Source organism: Pinus tabuliformis, chromosome X, assembly GCF_031772625.1.
Source record: "Pinus tabuliformis cultivar Carrire ecotype Pingquan chromosome X, CPIR1, whole genome shotgun sequence".
NCBI lineage: Eukaryota > Viridiplantae > Streptophyta > Pinopsida > Pinales > Pinaceae > Pinus > Pinus tabuliformis.
In genome coordinates, this window is record NC_142308.1 from 813,404,353 (window position 1) to 813,423,716 (window position 19,364).

The window sequence follows — 19,364 nt, forward strand, 5'->3', positions numbered from 1 at the left end:
TAAAAGTGTTTATAAAACATGGACAACAAGTGGGCACTTCACAATGGCATGCCTTTCCATAGTGGGCTTTGGTATGTGCTAATGTCTCCAAGCTCCAAATAGTGTTAACGAGGCATCCTATTAGGTGCTTTCTACTTCTAAAGGGGGTGGTATGTCCGTGGTACATCCTTCAAATGGTGGTGGCATGTGGTATAATGATGAAATGAAGTAGGGAATGAAAGGGGGCAACGTGGATGACATGCACGATGCCATGACACAAGGGTAGCTAATAAAAGGGAAGCTCACACTTGGGTAAATTATGTGTAGGAGGGAGCAATCGTGGTGCATGAGTTACCTTGACCTTGATTTTTCCACCCTTCTTCATATGTAATTTTCCTTTTTATGATTTTCTTTGGTTAACTGCTCGGGGCTCTAGGTAATGAGAGCATGATGTGTAAAGTATGGTAGTGGATGCCCCTTTAAGGTGGGGCATTTCATCGCCCACTAGGGGTTGGGACAATCATGGGTTCTTGAATGATAAAGGAGGTTGATCAAGGGCCATGTGGGAACCAGGGTGATGGCCTTGGAATGGGTTAGAGCTCATGTCATGACTTTTGCCCACGTGCTAAATGTTTTTGTCCCGGCCATATTTTGCATTTTGTGGTACAATTTCCTGTTAAATGTGGCCAATTGTATTTTTTTTCTTTTTCTTTTAGCTGCATCAACCTCCAGGCATCATTCTAGGCCCAACCCAAGGTGTGGGGCAAGGGGAGGCGGTGGTTGACCCTATGTGGATCCAGGTGGGAGGAGAGATGATTAGGGGTGTAGTGAGTGGAAGGGGAGAAATATATGCGAATCGGGCAGTGGAACCATGCAACCAAAATTGGGGTTTCCCATGTAGTACCATCCCTAAAACCAATAGGTTAGTAAAAGAGATTCCACAGGACTAGGGTGCAAGGTTAACACCCCCAAAGAGACCTAGGGGACAAGAGCACTGACCTAGACCACTCTTTCCGCTGAATCCCCCCATTAATCCATGCCCAAAGCTTCCATGATAAATAAACTAGAATACTCAATTTCCAAATAACAAGACATACCTTTAGGTTTGGGAGGCCTACCTTCAAACATACGATCATGACAGATGGGTGAGGGACCACATAGATGGCTCAGGCGGCGAAGTAATGGCACATCAAGCTAGTTGGTGGTGGCTGCAAGGGGCTGCCGGATGAGGACCATCTTGGAGAATTTTTTTCCTCCTAGGGATATCACCCACAAAATGGTGGGTAACAAGTCCGATTATTGAAATTTCCAAGGTAGTTTATGGATCATGAACTTTACTTCAGCTCAAGAGAACTTTCCTTGCATAGAATTGTCTATTGGTTGGGTGGAGAGGTCTCTTACATGAAACCTCTCATTGGGGCTCATGTCCTTGGGGAAATGTTCTGGAAACATACCCATTTATGACATTTTGGAAAGTCCTAGGAAATGCCTCTGGGAGTTCCATAAACATAAACTTCAAGAACACATGTATTCTTAGACATTTCTTGTTGTCAACCTTGTTTCTTATTTTTCCCATATGGTGGGTGGGTCTTGTGATCCACTAATGAGGTAAATATCAAATAAAAAGAAAGGAAAAGAGGAAATTAATGCATCTACATCCTCTTCCCTCTTTCAACCATCATGTTTTGTTTTCTCATTATCATCATTGTTTACAATGTTAAATTCTAAATAAATTTTGAGTTTTCTTCCTATTGCTTTGTTTCATTGTGCTAACCAAACCCGTGATTTCTCACATAGATTAACTCATAGTAATATAGGAAAATAAACTATATGGACAAAATATATTGAAAAATAGAAAATAGCCTTTCATTGCCATCAATTTAGTCTTCATTTATGATCTCCATAATAGATCGTATCCCATATAAGCAATTATGCTGATCATTGTATATAAACTATTGATGTATTACCTTCTTTATATATATATGCTCATATCTACAGATAATATATAGGTATTCCTCTTTGTAATGTTCCAAACTAGGAAAAATAGTGCTATGCAAAGAAAACAATAAAAACAACACCATAAAATTGAAACATTCAATGCACACCCATAAAAAGTCCGGGAATAACCAACAACTGAGCCATTTTATTATAATCTGGGAGAAAAGTACAATAATGTGGAAGTGGTGCACCTAGGCTTGCCTCAATGGCAAGTGTGATCAAGCCCAGGTGGTAATATGTCAAGCCCAGATGGCACAAATAACCACTACAATGATGCCTTGCGCTGCCCTTGTGAAACTGTGCTGTGTACTGCAAAGATGTTGCTGGAAACCCCGCCTCCGGTGCTCAGAAAATGACGGGAAATTAGCCTCGGCATCTCCACCAAATACCCAGAATAAACCACGAAGGAATTGGCCAAATGTTGCCCTCAAAATTTTGGCCTAAATTCCCCTTAGCTCCTCTAGCTGCTGTGTTAATTTTAGGTATGTTCTATGCTAGAGCAATTTATTTCAATTTTCACAGTTAGCTCAATACCTTTTCCAGATTAGTAATCACATCAGCATTAAAGTAAAATACAGATGAACATAAATATAAATCGTAGAAGACAAGCCAAGACAAGAGGACACAAGATGTGGCGCTAGCCAGGGACAAACTCCAATGTGGGGAAACCCTTGATCAATTCTTCTTATATGTTCTTCAATAGTTCAATAGAGAGAGAGAGTACGTATATAATAGAAGCCAACACTTTGACTTATCTAGATAAGAGCATAGATCATCTCTAAGAAGATGATACATGAGATCAGTTGAAGACATGCTGCTTCAACTGATTCTCCAAGGTGACTCCTTCACCAATCGTTGTGCTGCATTTCGTCATCATGCTGCACCTCACCACGCTGCACCATGTTGCACCCATCATCACTATGCTGCATCTCATCACGCTTCATTACCCATCACTGTACTGCATTATGTGCCATTGCTGCACCATGTTGCCATCCTGACCTATGTGTTGGCTGCACCTTGCTTGCTTGTTGTCCCTAGCATGCTTGTTGTCCTTAGCATGCTTGTTGTTGCATGCTAGTTGTCCCTTCCATGCTAGCTGTGGCATTGCATACTTGGTGTATTTGCTGCTAAGTACCATACAACTGTCCCAATGTTAGTTAGCTGCCCCTTGCATGCTGCTCTCTTTCGGAGACAGATGCTTCGGTTGTTCCGACAGTTCCTGACAGTTCTAGCAGTTCCGGCTGTTCCCGACAATTCTTGCAGTTCCGGCTGTTCCCGGCACTTCCGGCAGTTCCGGCTGTTCCTGGTAGTTCTGGCAGTTCCAGCTGTTCCCGGTAGTTCTGGCAGTTCCAGCTTTTTCGACAGTTCTGTCTTTTTCAGCAGTTCCGGCTTTTCCGACAGTTCCGACTTTTCCGATAGTTCCAACAATTCCGACTTTTTCGGCAGTTCCGGCAGTTCCAGATTTTTAGGCAGTTCCGGCTTTTCCGACAATTCTGGCAGTTTCGGCAGTTCCGACTTTTTCGGCTTTTCCGGAAATTCCGGCTTTTTCGGCTTTTCCGGTAGTTCAAGATTTTCTGGCTTTTCCGGGAGTTTCGGCTTTTCGGCTTTTCCGGTAGTTCCAACTTTTCGGCTTTTCCGACATTTTCGGCTTTTTCGGCATTTCCGCTTTTTCGGCAGTTCCAACGTTCTGCCCTCTGGATAAGGCAGCGGTATCCCTTAGGATCTTTCCTCCTACTAAAACCCAAAGACAAGTAGAGAGAGGAAGAGATCCCAAGCGTGTGTGGAAATGACTTGAAGGCCACTTCTATTTGTACTAAAATGTTGAGCACATGTGGGGTTTATTTGGTTGCTGGCCGACCTTGACGAATTGTCTTATAACACAAATAAATTCATAACTCCATGAATACTTATCGGAATCGGATGATTGTTAGATCAATCCTACACCTCTCGATGAGAAGGATCCAAGAAAAATATTAGCTGCCATAAATAAGATGACCCATGGCCCTAGTTGCCAATTTTAAGACTCCCTCTCAACTAGGGAGAACTCCATCCGCTGATTCATATGTCCAACGGTACTATCTCTGCCATCGGTGCCCTGCACTGCTCTGCGCTGCTATGCTTTGCTCTGCTTTGTTCTGTTGAACCATGAAGAAGAAGAATTGATCGAGAATGTCTCATATCATTCTCTACTGACCCGAAGTCAGTTTCATCTGAAGAGAGTGTGTCACATCACTGTTACTGACCCGAAGTCAGTTTCATTGATCCTGGATCAATGGAGGTCATCCTAGCATAGGGAGTACGGTAGATACAACGATGCGTCCATCGATAGAACTACTATGGTCCCTATCCTCATTTCCCTGCTCATTGATCAGATGAGAGGTACTTCCCATGAGTCCCAGACTGCATGGATAGGATGCCTCGACAGGAGAACGAATCATCTTGTCAGTGGATGCCACGGAGAACGAATCATCCTGTTCCACAGTCGCCACGGAGAACAAATCATCCTGGCCCACAGGAGAATGAATTATCTGTTCCACAGTTGCCACGGAGAACGAATCATCCTAGCCAACAAGAGAACGAATCATCTTGTTCCACAGTCGCCACGGAGAACGAATCATCCTGGCCCATAGGAGAACAAATCATCCTGTTCTATAGTCGCCACGGAGAACGAATCATCCTGTTCCACAGTCGCCACGGAGAATGAATCATCTTGGCCCACAGGAGAACGAATCATCCTGTTCCACAGTCGCCACGGAGAACGAATCATCTCGGCCCACAGGGGAACAAATCATCCTGTTCCACAGTCGCCACGGAGAACGAATCATCTTGGCCCACAGGAGAACGAATCTTCCTGTTCCACAGTTGCCAAGGAGAACGAATCATCTTGGCCCATAGGAGAACGAATCATCTTGTTCATAGCACACCATCAGGGGAGGGTGAGTCGCCCTGTGGTTGTATGTTGCTCCAGTAAGTACCCCAAGCCCCCCAGTCTCCAGAGCTCTTAGAGCTCAATGCATGCAACATGCAGGACCCTTATAAGAAGGTCTCTCAACGACTCCAAGTCGTTCAGGAAAGTCACAGATTTGACCTTTCCCCGGGGCTTTGACAAAATGTCAGCGACTTGTACATCAGTCTCAATGCGATGGAGCCTCCTTGCTCATCGACTTACCATATCCTAGATAAGGCAGTATCTGATGTATATTTGCTGGAGCAATTATCGAATACGGGGTTCCTCAATAATCGAATCCCACCTCTGGTTGTCACAGAGAATCACAGTGGTATTCATCATGTGTACAAACATCGCACTTAAGAGCTTCTTCAACCATGCAGCTTCACACGAGATCATACTCATAGCTATGTATTTGGTCTCGGCGGTGCTTATAGCAATCGACTTCTGCTTCCTGCTCATCCATGATATCGAAGCAGAATCCAAAGAGAATCAGTGTTGAGAAGTGCTCTAGTGATCCTCCACACTGCCTGCCCACTCAGCATTCGAATAATCATGCAGTTTCAGATTTCCGGCAGTGTATCTCAATCCATGAGAGATTGTGCCCTGAAGATATCTCAGAAGATTCTTGGCACCAATCCAGTGAGGCTCAACCAAATATGAGCTCACCATGCTAACTGCAAAACATATGTCCGGACGGAAGTTCACCAAGAACATCAACGTGAATGAGTTTATGAAACTCAAAGGCATTTCCCATATCTGGTCCGACATCACTACCATATAACTTCTGAAAGTTAAGATCCTCGAGGTAGTCACAGGCTTGCAGTTTATCATTCCACATTCGGAATCCAACTCCCTCTTACTTCTACAAATGAGATGGTCTGCACCTGTCAGAAATAGGTCGTCCTCATAAGGTCCCGGTATGAGAGGTCTATCATCCACAACCTTCGGGTAATGGTTTGGATCGGTTTCACTCCTAGTGAATCTCAGCTTCATGTGACAACTATCAATCCTCTCATACTACGCCCGGGGAGTTTTGCTTCAAGCCATAGAGGGCTTTCTTCCACCTGCATACTTGAGATTCGTAATCATCAATCTCAAACCCCTTGGGTTGTTCCAAACCTGTGGACCTGCTACATGAGGGTCTCCTTGTAAGATTTTCCTTTGGTACATCTCAAACATGTACTTTCATGCTCCTTTTGAATTCAGGCATCCTTGTCACCACCTGACTCACAGGCTTGCGGTGCTATGTGTCAATGGACATGGTCCCTAGTGGACTTCCTGCAACTTGATACAACCCTGAACTCAAAAACATCTTTGAAAATTCTATTTTCAAACATGTACCTTTCCATTGATGAGTGCTACACTGAATCCTTTGACTTCCATTGTTGAAATGGACACCAGGTTCTTCTTGCGATCAGGTACATAAAAGAGATTCTGTAAATGAATTGAGTTACTCTCATTCAATTGAGGGATAACATTCCCTACACCCTTTCCAGGATAGGTGGCATCGGCTCCAAGTATAATCCCACGATTGTTTCCATCTCTACCAAATTAGAGAGTGCACCCATCTATCCGATGAAGTGCCTTGAAGCACTACAATCAATAAGCCAAATTCCCAAAGAATCTGAAGGAGAGGGCCAATACAAGATAACGCTTCTTTATCTTATCAGAAACAACATTTGATTCTTCATACCTGGGGTTCCTTACTTTCTTTGAAAAAGTCGACCATTTCCTTGATGACCTGCATTACCTGTCATTCCTTTGATCATTGAAGATGTCCCTGGAATGATTGTTATCTTCATCAAGAGATGTGTCTCTGCCATTCGGACACTCCTTTGCATAATGGCCGAACTTATTGCAACCAAGGCATTTGCCTTTCCTTCCACCCTTAGATCCGAACTTCCCAATGAAGTGATCTTTAGGTAGGCCATCAGAAACTTCTGCTGTGCCATTCTGATAATATTCTCTGCTTCGACTTCACCCTCGGTGAATTGGAAGAGGGATGAGGAATCCACTGATCCTTTTGTCCTTTCCCAATTGTCTTCGGTGATTGCTCTTTCACTCTTGCTTGGGCATTGTCTTCACCTCAACTCTGATACCATGTTAATTTTAGGTATGTTCTATGCTAGAGCAATTTATTTCAATTTTCACAGTTAGCTCAATACCTTTTCCAGATTGGTGATCACATCAACATTAAAGTAAACTACAGATAGAACATAAATATAAATCGCAGAAGACAGGCCAAGACAAGAGACACAAGATGTGGCGCTAGCCAGGGACAAACCTCAATGTGGGGAAACCCTTGATCAATTCTTCTTATATGTTCTTCAATAGTTTAGCAAAGAAAGTACGTTTACAACAGAAGTCAGCAGTTTGACTTATCTAGATAAGAACATAGATCATCTCTAAGAAAATGATACATGAGATCAGTGGAAGACACGCTGTTTCAACTGATTCTCCAAAGTGACTCCTTCACCCATCGTTGTGTTGCATTTCATCATCATGTTGTGCCTCACTACGTTGCACCATGGTGCACCCATCATCACTATGCTGCATCTCATCACGCTTCATTAATCATGACTGTACCCATCACTGTACTGCATTATGTGCCATTGCTGCACCATGTTGCCATCCTGACCTATATGTTGGCTGCACCTTGCTTGCTTGTTGTCCCTAGCATGCTTGTTGTCCTTAGCATGCTTGTTGTGCATGCTAGTTGTCCTTTCCATGCTAGCTTTAACATTGCATGCTTGGTGTATTTGCTGCTAAGTACCATACAACTATCCCAATGTTAGTTAGCTATCCCTTGCATGCTGCTCTCTTTTGGAGACAGATGCTCTGGCTGTTCCGGCAGTTCTCGACAGTTCTGGCAGTTTCGACTGTTCCCGGCAGTTCCGACTGTTCCGATTGTTCCAACAGTTCCGGCTTTTCCGGCAGTTCCGGCTTTTCAGGTAGTTCCGACTTTTCCGACAGTTCCGGCAGTTCTGGTTTTTCCGGCAGTTCCGACAGTTTTGGATTTTTCGGCAGTTCCGACTTTTTCGGCTTTTCCGACAATTTTGACAGTTCCAGCTTTTCCGACAATTTTGACAGTTCCAGCTTTTCCGACAGTTCCGGCAGTTCTTGCTTTTCCAGCAGTTCCGGCATTTCCGGCTTTTTCGGCTTTTCTGGCAGTTTTGGCTTTTCAGCTTTTCTAGCTTTTTCGGCATTTCCGGCTTTTCCGGCAGTTCTGGCTTTATGCCCTCTGGATCAGGGCAGTGTTATCCCTTAGGAACTCTCCTCCTACTAAAACCCAAAGACAAGTAGAGAGAGGAAGAGATCCCAAGTGTGTGTTGAAATGACTTGAAGGCCACCTCTATTTATACTAAAACGTTGAGCACATCTGGGGTTTATTTGGTCGCTGGCCGACCTTGACGAATTGTCTTATAACACAAATAAATTCATAACTCCATGAATACTTATCGGAATCGGATGATCTTTAGATCAATCTTACACCTCTCGATGAGAGGGATCTAAGAAAAATATCAGCTACCATAAATAAGATGACCCACATGGAGTTTGGCCCTAGTTGCCAATTTTAACATGCTGGCTGAGTTGGTACCCCTGTTAGACCCCTTAGATCTGCCCAAAAAATTCTATAAAATTAGGAGTGCGATCCTTGCCCAAAACCTAGAAAAACCCAGAAAGGGTTTCCCTTGGTTCCAACCTTCAAAAATTGACCCTTCATAGCTTGGCCCTCCTCCATTTTCGAATTATGTTGTTGTGACTGATCCTGTCAATCTCTACTTTCCTAACTCCAACAATCCTCCTCAAATGGCCCTCCAAATGATCTCCCAGCATCCTAGCTCCAAACTCCCCCGGATGGTGCTGCCCCAAAGAATCTCACTCCCATGCTACGCAGTCATGGAGGAGATGATGCAGTCCTGAGTGTGATGAAATGAGAGCTGCGTGTAGGATGGCCCTCTTGTCTATAGCTGCCCTATATACTCCTGAAAATGATGAAGGATGCTCCTTTCTCCCCAACTTCCCGGAGTGCCTCACGCTGTGACTGCGCAATTCCTGTGCTGTTGTTACTCCCCTTGCTGCTGCTACTCGACTTACAGCTGTTGTAACTTGTCTCCTCGCTGCTGCTATGAACTGAGATGAAGAAGAACTCCCTTCTAGGGCTGGCACTCAAAGTCCACCGAAGCAAGGGTTGAGATCTCCGCTCGGAGACACTCGTGTGCTAAACAACACAGTAACCCTGCGAAGCAGCTCGAGCAACTAAGGTTGAGTTCAATATGTCAAAAGATAAGATATACAAATGAAGAGAGATGCCTTCCTTATATAGATTTCGTGGAGCACTTTTCCCTCCATTTTCCCTGCATCGTGGGTCCCCCACATTGTTAGGAAACCAACTCACAAAAAGATAGAAAAGATAGATCAACACCTTAGAATTCAGCCTCTTCGAGGGGGCAACCTCCTTTATATTACACAAATGGACAATTCTTGGATGATACAAATGACTAAACCTCCCTTCTATATATAGGAGTCTAAGGGGTCACAATATAATCAAGCTGACATAACAGTAATAACATAAGGGCACAAAAATAACAACAGTGAGTTTCTATGGGGCATACTAATAACAATATGGGGACAATATGGGCACAATAAAGGATACAATGACAATAGTAATGGGGGAATCACTAGTATTATAGGGGCCTAACATGCCCCTCTCTTTCCGAAAAGCATTGTCCTCAACGCTTGAGTAGTTCTAGATGATTTTGTATAAAATTCTCATCCTCCCATGTGGAATCTTCAGTGGATAAGTTCTTCCACTTGATGAGATACTCCGAAATTGATCGATTTCGTCGCTGTTGAGTTCTTGTTTCTGTGACTACTTCCAGTTCCAATATGATTTTTCCTTCCTCGTCAAGTTTTGGCAATATTGTTTGAACTGGGAGCTTGTCACCTATAACCTTCTTTAAACATGAAACATGGAAAACTGGGTGCACTCGGGAAGCTGCAGGAAGCTCCAATTTGTATGCCATAGTACCAATCTTTTGCAACACCTTGTACGGATCATAATACTTTGGTGATAATTTATTATCCTTCTTAGCTTGCTTGAGGGACATTTGTTTATATGGTTGTAGCCGTAGGAATACCCAGTCACCTACATCAAAACTTCTTTCGCTGCGATGTTGATCTGCCTGTTGTTTCATTCTATTCTACGCCAACGTGAGGTTATCCTTTAAGAGTTGGAGAACTTGTTGTTGATGCTCGATGTGATGTTCCACTGCTTGAACCTTAGAATTTTCTCTTAAATATGATGTGATGGATGGTGGATGATATCCATTAAGTGCTATAAATGGGGTCATTTTTGCTGCAGTATGGAAGGAAGTGTTATACCATCATTCAGCCAGGGGCAACCATTTGACCCATTGTGTCTATTTATCAGATACAAAGCAACGAAGATATCCTTCCAAACATTTGTTTACTATCTCAGTTTGCCCATCAGATTGAGGATAATAAGATGAGCTATGAGCTAACTGAGTACCGAGACAAGAAAATAATTCTGTCCAAAAATTTCCAGTGAAAATGGGATCTCTTTCGCTTACAATAATCTTTGGGTTTCTATGTAGCTTTTGAATTGTTTCCATAAATGCAGTGGAAATTGTACTGGCTTTAAATGGATGTGATAATGCACAAAAGTGTGCATACTTGGTAAGTCTATCAACTACCACCATGATGACACTCTTTCCTTCGGACTTGGGTAAACCTGTGATAAAATCCATTGAAACCTCCTCTCAACGTTGGCTTGGAATGGATAAAGGTTGTAATAGACCTGGAGTCTTAATTGTTTCAATTTTATTTTGTTGGCAAACTAAACATTCCACCACAAACTTTTGAATATCCGATTTAAGGCCATCCCAAAAAAATTCCTTCTTAACCCTGTGGTAAATTTTTAAAAATCCTGAATGTCATAAGAACCTTTTTTTGAGTTGGGAATTCTTACATAGGTATAAGCGATCTTTGTACCATAACAAATCATTTTTCCAGCTAAATGTATCAGATGTACTAGGATCTTGTTGTAACTTTTGAATGAGTGCCCACACTTCTTCATCATTCTTCCATTTCTCCCTTGTTTCGTTTATCCAATCTAGTTGGATAATAGAAATGGCACACAACAATGCTTCCACATCCTCATCCTTTCTTGAGAGTGCATCTACCACAACATTTTGCTTCCCTTTTTTGTAGATGATTTCAAAGTCATAACCCAACATCTTTGTGACCCATTTTTGTTGCTCTTCAGAGGATAATCTTTGTTCTAAAAAGTATTTAAGACTATCATGATCCATTTTTACCTTGAAGTGTCTTCCCATTAGACAAGGTAGCCATTTCTTAAGTGCATGTAGTATTGCCAACATTTCCTTCTCATAAATAGCATTGTGTAAATACTTTCCCTTGATTGGACGATTTTCGAAAGCAATGGGTCTTTCATCTTGTATTGAAATAGCACCAATTCCATTTCTTGAAGCATCACATTCCACAATAAAGGTTTTTGTGAAGTCCGGCGTAGCTAAGACCGGTGCTTGGCACATTGCCTCTTTAAGATGTTCGAAGGTCTTTGTTGCTTCTGGAGTCCATGAAAATGCGTCTTTCTTCAATAATGTTGTTAGAGGTGCTGCTATTCTCTCATAATTCTTAACAAACTTGCGATAATACCCTGTCAACCCGAGAAATCCTCGCAAATTCTTTATGGATGTGGGGATTTTCCATTCCTTAATGGCTTTAATTTTGCTAGGGTCTACCTTAACACCTTCATGAGATGCAATATGACCCAAATATTCCACCTCTTGTAGTCCAAAGAAACATTTGGAGCTTTTTGCATATGATTGTTTCTCCTCTAATAGTTTGAGCACCCTGTCAACATGTTCAACATGATCCTTCCAAGACTTGATGTAGATTAGTATATCATCAAAAAATACTCACAAATTTTCTGAGGAAGGGTTTGAAAAGGGAATTCATCAAACCTTGAAATGTAGAAGGTGCATTGGTAAGGCCAAAAGGCATGACCAAAAATTCATAATGATCCTCATGAGTTCTAAATGCTGTTTCCGGAATGTCTTCAGTCTTCATTTTGATTTGATGATATCCTGAATGAAGATCCAACTTGGTGAAGTAAATTGATCCATGCAATTCATCCAATAATTCATTAATGACAGGAATGAGAAATTTATCTTTAATAGTGAACTTGTTGAGCTCCCTATAATTCGGACACATGCGCGATGATCCATCCTTCTTGTGCACCAATACTACTGGAGCAGAGAAAAAACTTTGACTAGGTTGAATTATACCAGCCTCTAGCATTTCTGCAACCATACGTTCGATTTCACTTTTCTGGGCATAAGGATATTTGTACGGCTTGATGTTTGGAGGAACACTTCTTGGAATCAAATGAATGGCATGATCATGATCACGAATAGGTGGGAGACCTTTGGGAGTCTCAAATACCTTGGAATGATTGTCCAAGACTTTTTGGAGATCTGGAGAAATAGATGATTTCGATGTGGGAACATCTAGCGAACATAATTGTGCAATTACATCTCGTTGTTCATTCTTTAAAAGCTTTGTCATACCGTTAGAGCTGATTATCTTTCTTGGTTTCCCTGCAATACCCCTTAATTCAACTTCCTTTCCTTCCGCACAAAATTTCATGAAAAGTTCTTGAAAATTAAAAGCTATTGTACCCAAGGATTGTAGCCATTGGACTCCTAGTACAACATCAACATTACCCATTGGAATGGAAAGCATTGGGCTAATCAATACATATTCTCCCATGGATAGCTTGATATTATGGCACTTTCCAGAGCAATTTATGGTTCCTCCACTTGCAACCGTCACTTGACACTCTGGTGCTGGATATAGGAAGCAATTCAATTCCTTTGTTATCTTACAATGAATAAAATTATGGGTACTTCCCAAATCAATCAACACTATTACCTTTTTCTTCTTGATATGTCCTTCTATCTTGATAGTTTGAGGAGTGGTAATTTCAGGCAATGCATTACAAGATATGGTTGGATTCATTTCTTCTTTATCTAGGGTTTGTTCCCGGAGTATATCATTTTCTTTTGACATTTCTTGTTCCTTTTCTTCCTCCTGTTCACAATCTATGCAAAATAATTTCTTCTCAGCACACTTATGACCTTTAGTGTATTTGGTATTACAACTGTAACAAAGCCCTTTTGCTCTTTTTTCTTCCAATTGTTGTGGTGTCAACTTTGTAGGTTGTGGAAGGCTAGGGGAAACAACAATTCCATCTTTATAGTTGTGAGTGGTAGGCTTCTTGGTTGCCATAATTTTGCTTTCCATTTTTCTTTCTAACCTGAATGCCTTCTCCAATGAATCAAGTTCCCAAAGGCGAACCTCATGTTGGATATTATCCTTTAAAGTTTCTATGAACACATCAATCCGATGCTCCTCTAGAATATCTTTTACCCTTATGTTCAATTTTTGGAAGTCCTTAATGTGCTCTATCATTGGACCCTTTTGTTTGACATTTATCAATTAGCTAAAAAAGGTGTTGCTTTTTGTATCCTCATTATGTGCTATCATTTCTTCCGTAAAAATTGCCCAAGTGACAATTTGTTTACGAGAGCAAAGCCATTGATACCATACAAACTGATTTGGTTCCAAATATAAAGTTGCAATACGTACCTTTTGTGTGTTTTGCACATTATGGAGATCGAAAAATTGCTCCATCTGTAGTATCCATGTTTCGAGATCTTTGCCATCAAACTTACTCATATCGATTTTTGGAACATGGTGGGTCTTCAATCCAACATTAGAGTCTATGAAATCATGATTAACATTTCTTTTGTTCTCATCATGAGTTTTCTTTAATACCCTTTCACCATTAGTGACCATTTCTTGTAGCAACTTATTCAAATTTATCTTCAATTCTTCCATCTTATCGTCCATGCCATTCATCTTAGCGTCCATGCCATCCATCTTAGCTTCCACGCCATCCATCTTAACTTGCATGCCATTCATATTAGCTTCCACACCATCCATTTTAACTTGCATGCCATTCATATTAGCTTCCACACCATTCATCTTGGCTTCATTTACCTTTAGTGAGAGTGAAATTTGTTGTACTTGGTCTTGTAATTTTGATATATCATGTTGCATTTCTTCTTCTTCTTCACGAGTCATGCTAGAGCTTTCAAGTTGCTTGCTAGGTGTTTCCATTTTCTTTCTCCGGGGCATTAATTATTGCTAATAATTCTTCACTATTCCCTTTGAATTCCTTCAAACTAATTTTTTAAACCAATCTTATGCAAAATTTTAAAAAAAACTACACACCCTTTTTTCACTTTGTAAGAGCTCGATATTGAATCTATTGTATCTCTGTAACTGTGGATCTCGAATATCAGAAATCTCGTCCTGTGGTAGCCCTTTCAGTCCTCTTTCTAACCCCACAAGTCTGATCAAGATTGGATTCTCCAAGGAAGAGTTATGCCAAATCTCCCACGATGACCTGATTATAGACTAGTTCAGTATAACGAACTTGTACGACGTGCCATGTGTCATTGTTTCAACCTTAGTACCTAACACTGATACACAGAAAACTACAGGCCGTTCTATTTCTGAAACTTCTTACGAAATTTCAATTTGATGCTTAAAACTAAAGTTATGGCGATTTCCCTAGGTCACCTGTTTGGAATGTAATTCGGGAGTTTGCAAAAACCCTAACTTCCTCAGATCATATCTCTGCAAATATAGCGAGACAAGCTCTGAAATTCGGACTTGAAGTTCAGAACGATTTCCTGCTCAAATAGGTTTTTTTGTAGCTTCTGAAATGTCACAGAAAAAAAGTTATAGCGAAAATGCCACGATGACCTGTTTGGAGTAGCGAAACCCTAGAATCCAAACTATGATACCAAATGTTAGGAAACCAGTTCACAAAAAGATAGAAAAGATAGATCAACGCCTTAGAATTCAACTTCTTCGAGAGGGCAATCTCCTTAATATTACACAAATGAACAATTCTTGGATGATACAAATGACTAAACCTCCCTTCTATATATAGGAGTCTAAGGGGTCACAATATAATCAAGCCGACATAACAATAATAACATAAGGACACAAAAATAACAATATTGGGTTTCTATGGGGCATACTAATAACAATATGGGGACAATAGGGGCACAATAGGGGCATAATAATAACAATAAGGGATACAATGACAATAGTAATGTGGGAATCACTAGTATTATAGGGGCCTAACACACATAACCATCGATTTCCCCTCCATGCAAATCGAACTAGGGAATGCGTATTCCCCTAGTATGGGTGGCCCCCATGTATGTTTAACCCCATCAAATTAACTTCTACTAAGTCTAGCCTCCTAATAAAATCAAATGGCCCCCCATCACCTCCAAAATTGGCCCCAAAATGTAGAAATTAATACTGTTCCAGAATAATTTAGGAAGGGACGTGACACTCTTGTTTGACAAAGCATTAAAATAATACAAATATATCATTTTTATCTTTATCAGATTATTATTACTTTTTTTCCAAATTTATCATATTCATCTTTTTTCTCAAAATCCAAAATGAAAGTTTATACAGTTTCTATATTTGATCTCTCTCTCTCTCTCTTTATATGTTTACATTTTGCTGTTTCCTATGTTTTGTTAAAGTGGTGTTTCCAAAACTTGTACCTGTTTCAAATTGTACCCATTTCTCCATTTCAGGTCATATAGGTGGAGACCCGAGACCAGTCCTTTGGCAATTTGAATCTCCTTTTTTTAAGATAAATGTTATGCTTTAGATGTACTTTGGAGATATTGAATGATTATGTGGTTGAATATGTTGCATTCTGTTGTTTGTTTAGACGTACCTTTGCATTTAGCTTAGAGGCATATTTGTGTTTTCTTGCTCGAGGGGATTGGAGTCCAGACTGATCAAGATTATGGGCCATTATATGAATGTTTCACTATTCAACTAGATAGCTCAACAATACCTATGTTTTCTTAGTGGCGTTATCCTAGAAACCTACAAGGGTGTAGCTCCAACATGATTGAAAAATAAATTAGAAGTCTCCTACCTCTATAAAAAGAGAGTGACTATCTTATTAATAAGAGGAAACACTATGAGAACATAAAGAGTGGAAAGGATAATTAGTGAACCTCCTGTGAGAGGCTTCCACAACTTAAATTCAAGGCTTCATATCATAATCATATGTACCATGAACTACCAGAGCTCATCAGTTGAAAGTCCAAGAATGGTTGGAATTTTTGGGGAACCCCACCTGATTCTGCAAGACCACTACAGCCAGCGAGACTGAGCCTGGTCCATGCAACATTTTTGGGGCTAGTGCCAATAATACTGAAAGATACTTGCACTTCTTGTTTCTATTATTTTTAGGTACTTCGTTCGGATTTGATTTGTTTTCTAAGGACATTTGGGTGCTTAATTAACTCCAAAAGGTTGTTCTTTTGGAACTCAAAAGACTTGTGTCTTTGGCAGGGCACAGGGCACTTTTAGCGAGTCATATTTACCATTATTTTGGACACCATCTAATTCCTCCTTAAAAGAATTTACAATTAACATATATTCTTATAAGTATATTTGGGTAAGTACTTTAGATAAGACAGGAAACCCAAAGAAATGTCAGAAACTGTATTCCAAATCAATAATTGACGGTGGACTTTGTATGACAGATGTCAAATTGCAAGGCATTTCAGTTGGTAGTGAGTGCATGATATGAACTATTCAGTCTGTTTATCCCTCGGCCTTATTGTCTAGGCTAGGATAAAGTAGTGTAGACTTCTCAGTCAGTCCACTTGGAGAGGACTCCCTTTCAATCAATTAATGCTTGTCATATAAAAGTGGACTCATAGCTAAAGCTATTTGGAAAGTAGTCTAGTAAGCCTGCAATAAACATTTAGTGTGGAGTTGTGATGAATTTCCTGTGGGTTCAGGACCACTGTTGCCCATTGGGTGGTCTCTTTCAGTTAAATTGACAATGAATATCTAGGCTTATCGTTTTGACAGCAAGCTACATTTTTCTTTTAGAAAGGGAGTTCCTAACACCATAGATCTTTGGGAAAAGTAGTATCAGGCTAGATACACTTGATTAAACATCAAAAGAATTTCCTCCCCACCATCTTTGGCTCTTTTTCAAGCTATACCTCATTCTGTTAGTGGAAAGCTTATATGTTCTTTAGTTATGGCATGGTGCAAGGACTAGAATTGGTATCCTGATACCCTGTTAAAAGCCTGTGTTCCCTATCGTTACCCAGGTATGATCATTGATGTTTATGAAAAGCTCAATAGCATTGGAGAGTGCAGAAGCTAACTTTTGCATGGAGCAAGATTTTAGAGACATCTGGTCAACTGAGGTTGAGAAGCCAAAATGCTTTTCACCGAGACATTTCTTAACAAAGGGATTAATGTTGGGTTATTGCTGCACAATTTGAATATTTATTTATCCAAAATACCTGCACCTTTTGTCACAGGGAAGAAACTTGCATTTATATTGAGGTTGGCCCAAGGTGAGGCTATTTTGGGCCTTTTGTGAAAAAGTATCTAGTCCTTTCTTTTTCAAGACTCTATCTAGGGAGATAGCATCACAACCCACTTTAGGGATGCACATTCTTTGGAAGGGGTTCTGTTGTTCCATGGCAGATAGTTAGGGCGATTTCTCCTCTGCTTTATTTGGCAAGTTGAGGAATCTATGCAAATTTGAAGGGGACTTGATCATGGAAGTAGGAAAAAATATTAGCACTTATCTGCTAATCTTGTAGACATCTGAGATCTCATTAGAAAGCAAGATATCCAACACTTGACTGAAAGCACTTCACCCTGACTCATTGAAGATTGGTGTGTGCCTTGTGGGGTTATGCCCTGCAAGGTTGTTCCTTTCAGTAACCGATATGCCTCAAGTGGTATTCTACATGCAGTTGGTTATGATTTATTAGATTCAGGATGCTAAATGTTATCAGAGCCTTCTCTCTATGGAACAAACCAATTATGGAGAAAGCCACTATATCCTTAAATATCTCTACTTCTGTGGTCCAGCAGTTATGTAACACATTTAATAGGCCCTTGAAACAACTTGAACGAGCTCCTTTGAGAAGTTCACCCCCCTTGATATGTATTTGTTGTGCTTGATTAGATGTATGGATCTTGTAATCAGCTTTTGTTTTTCGAGGTCTAATAGGCCATCACTATTTTCTAAATGTTCCATCGTTGCTTTGTTGTTCATTGGTGGTTAATATTATTAGAATATTTTGATTCTTGTTCTTTGAAGGATCACCAAATAGCTTTAAATGTTTAAAACACATTTATACAAATAATAGAATTTAGCTGACTCATTGCAAAATTCAAATGTATAACAGGAGGTGGAGGTTCTGGTGACAGCAAAGACACTGACAAGAAAAAGTTCATTACCAAGGAGCAAGAACCTGAACAGTGAGATTTTCCTACACGAGGAATCATTCTGATTGGCCTGGTTTGATTACTATTTTTATCATGAATGGATTTATCATCAACGATTTTAACTCTCTCCTCCACTTGCAAGAATACTAGTTTGGAAGAGTTCGTGAAAATGTTTTCAAAGCAGTGATTACTTTCCTCTAAAGGGATCCCAATGTAGGAGGGCTGTTAGGCTAGTTGGTAGCTGATTTTTCACATTGGTCATCATTTGGGCTTTTGATTCTAGTCAGTTGTTCAATTCTTAATCATACACTGTGTTTCATTGCTCTGTGCAGGTATTGGCAGACAGCTGCAGAACGGGACGGAGTGAACCCAATGTTAACCCCACTTCCATATATAGTTATATTTGGTTTTCTGACGCCATTCATTATTCTGGGAGTTGCATTTGCGAATGGTTGGATTAAAGTGCCAGTTAGATAGGTGAGAAACTGTTCTTGAGCAATACTTAGGCTGCTTTAAGCCGTCTGATCACTTCGTAGTTGACTTTCGGGGGTCAAGACACATAACTTTGCAGTATCTATTCAGGTGTAGCTGTAGATTCTGGATAACACTAGCATATAGTTGGATGCTGAATTTGTTCTTATCCATCACTTGTTGAAGTTGGGATGGTTTAGGTTATATTTCAAGCTGGAATATACAATATGAATGACGAGTTGATCACTTGAAGCAAATTATTAAAGATAGCTAAATTAATAACAAACACATTAAATAAGGGCAAGGCTTGAAATTAGATCTGTACATTTGGCTTGCTGCAGTTAAGAAAGGTTGAGAATCATGATACAGAAGAATTTTGCTCGGATATGAATGATTTAAGCGAGTCTCTGAAAGGATGCTTGGTTGTGTACTTATGCTTTCGTTGATATTTGGAGGAAATCATTAGCTGTCTGATTGCGATCCCTATTTTAGAATATCAACTTTGTGAGACTTGAAAATACCTGCATGATGGATCCCT

General features: G+C 40.5%; 1 protein-coding gene across 1 annotated transcript in view; it reads left to right on the forward strand.

Moving 5' to 3' along the window:
• LOC149142264 (uncharacterized) overlaps window positions 1-19,124 on the forward strand; it is a 53,851-nt gene extending 34,727 nt beyond the window's left edge. Inside the window, exons 2-3 of the mRNA XM_089447045.1 lie at window positions 18,316-18,388; window positions 18,688-19,124. Coding sequence (XP_089303171.1) covers window positions 18,316-18,388; window positions 18,688-18,832 — 218 coding nt within the window. The 3' untranslated portion in view covers window positions 18,833-19,124. The remainder of the gene's footprint in view (window positions 1-18,315; window positions 18,389-18,687) is intronic.
• Window positions 19,125-19,364: the final 240 nt, after the last annotated feature.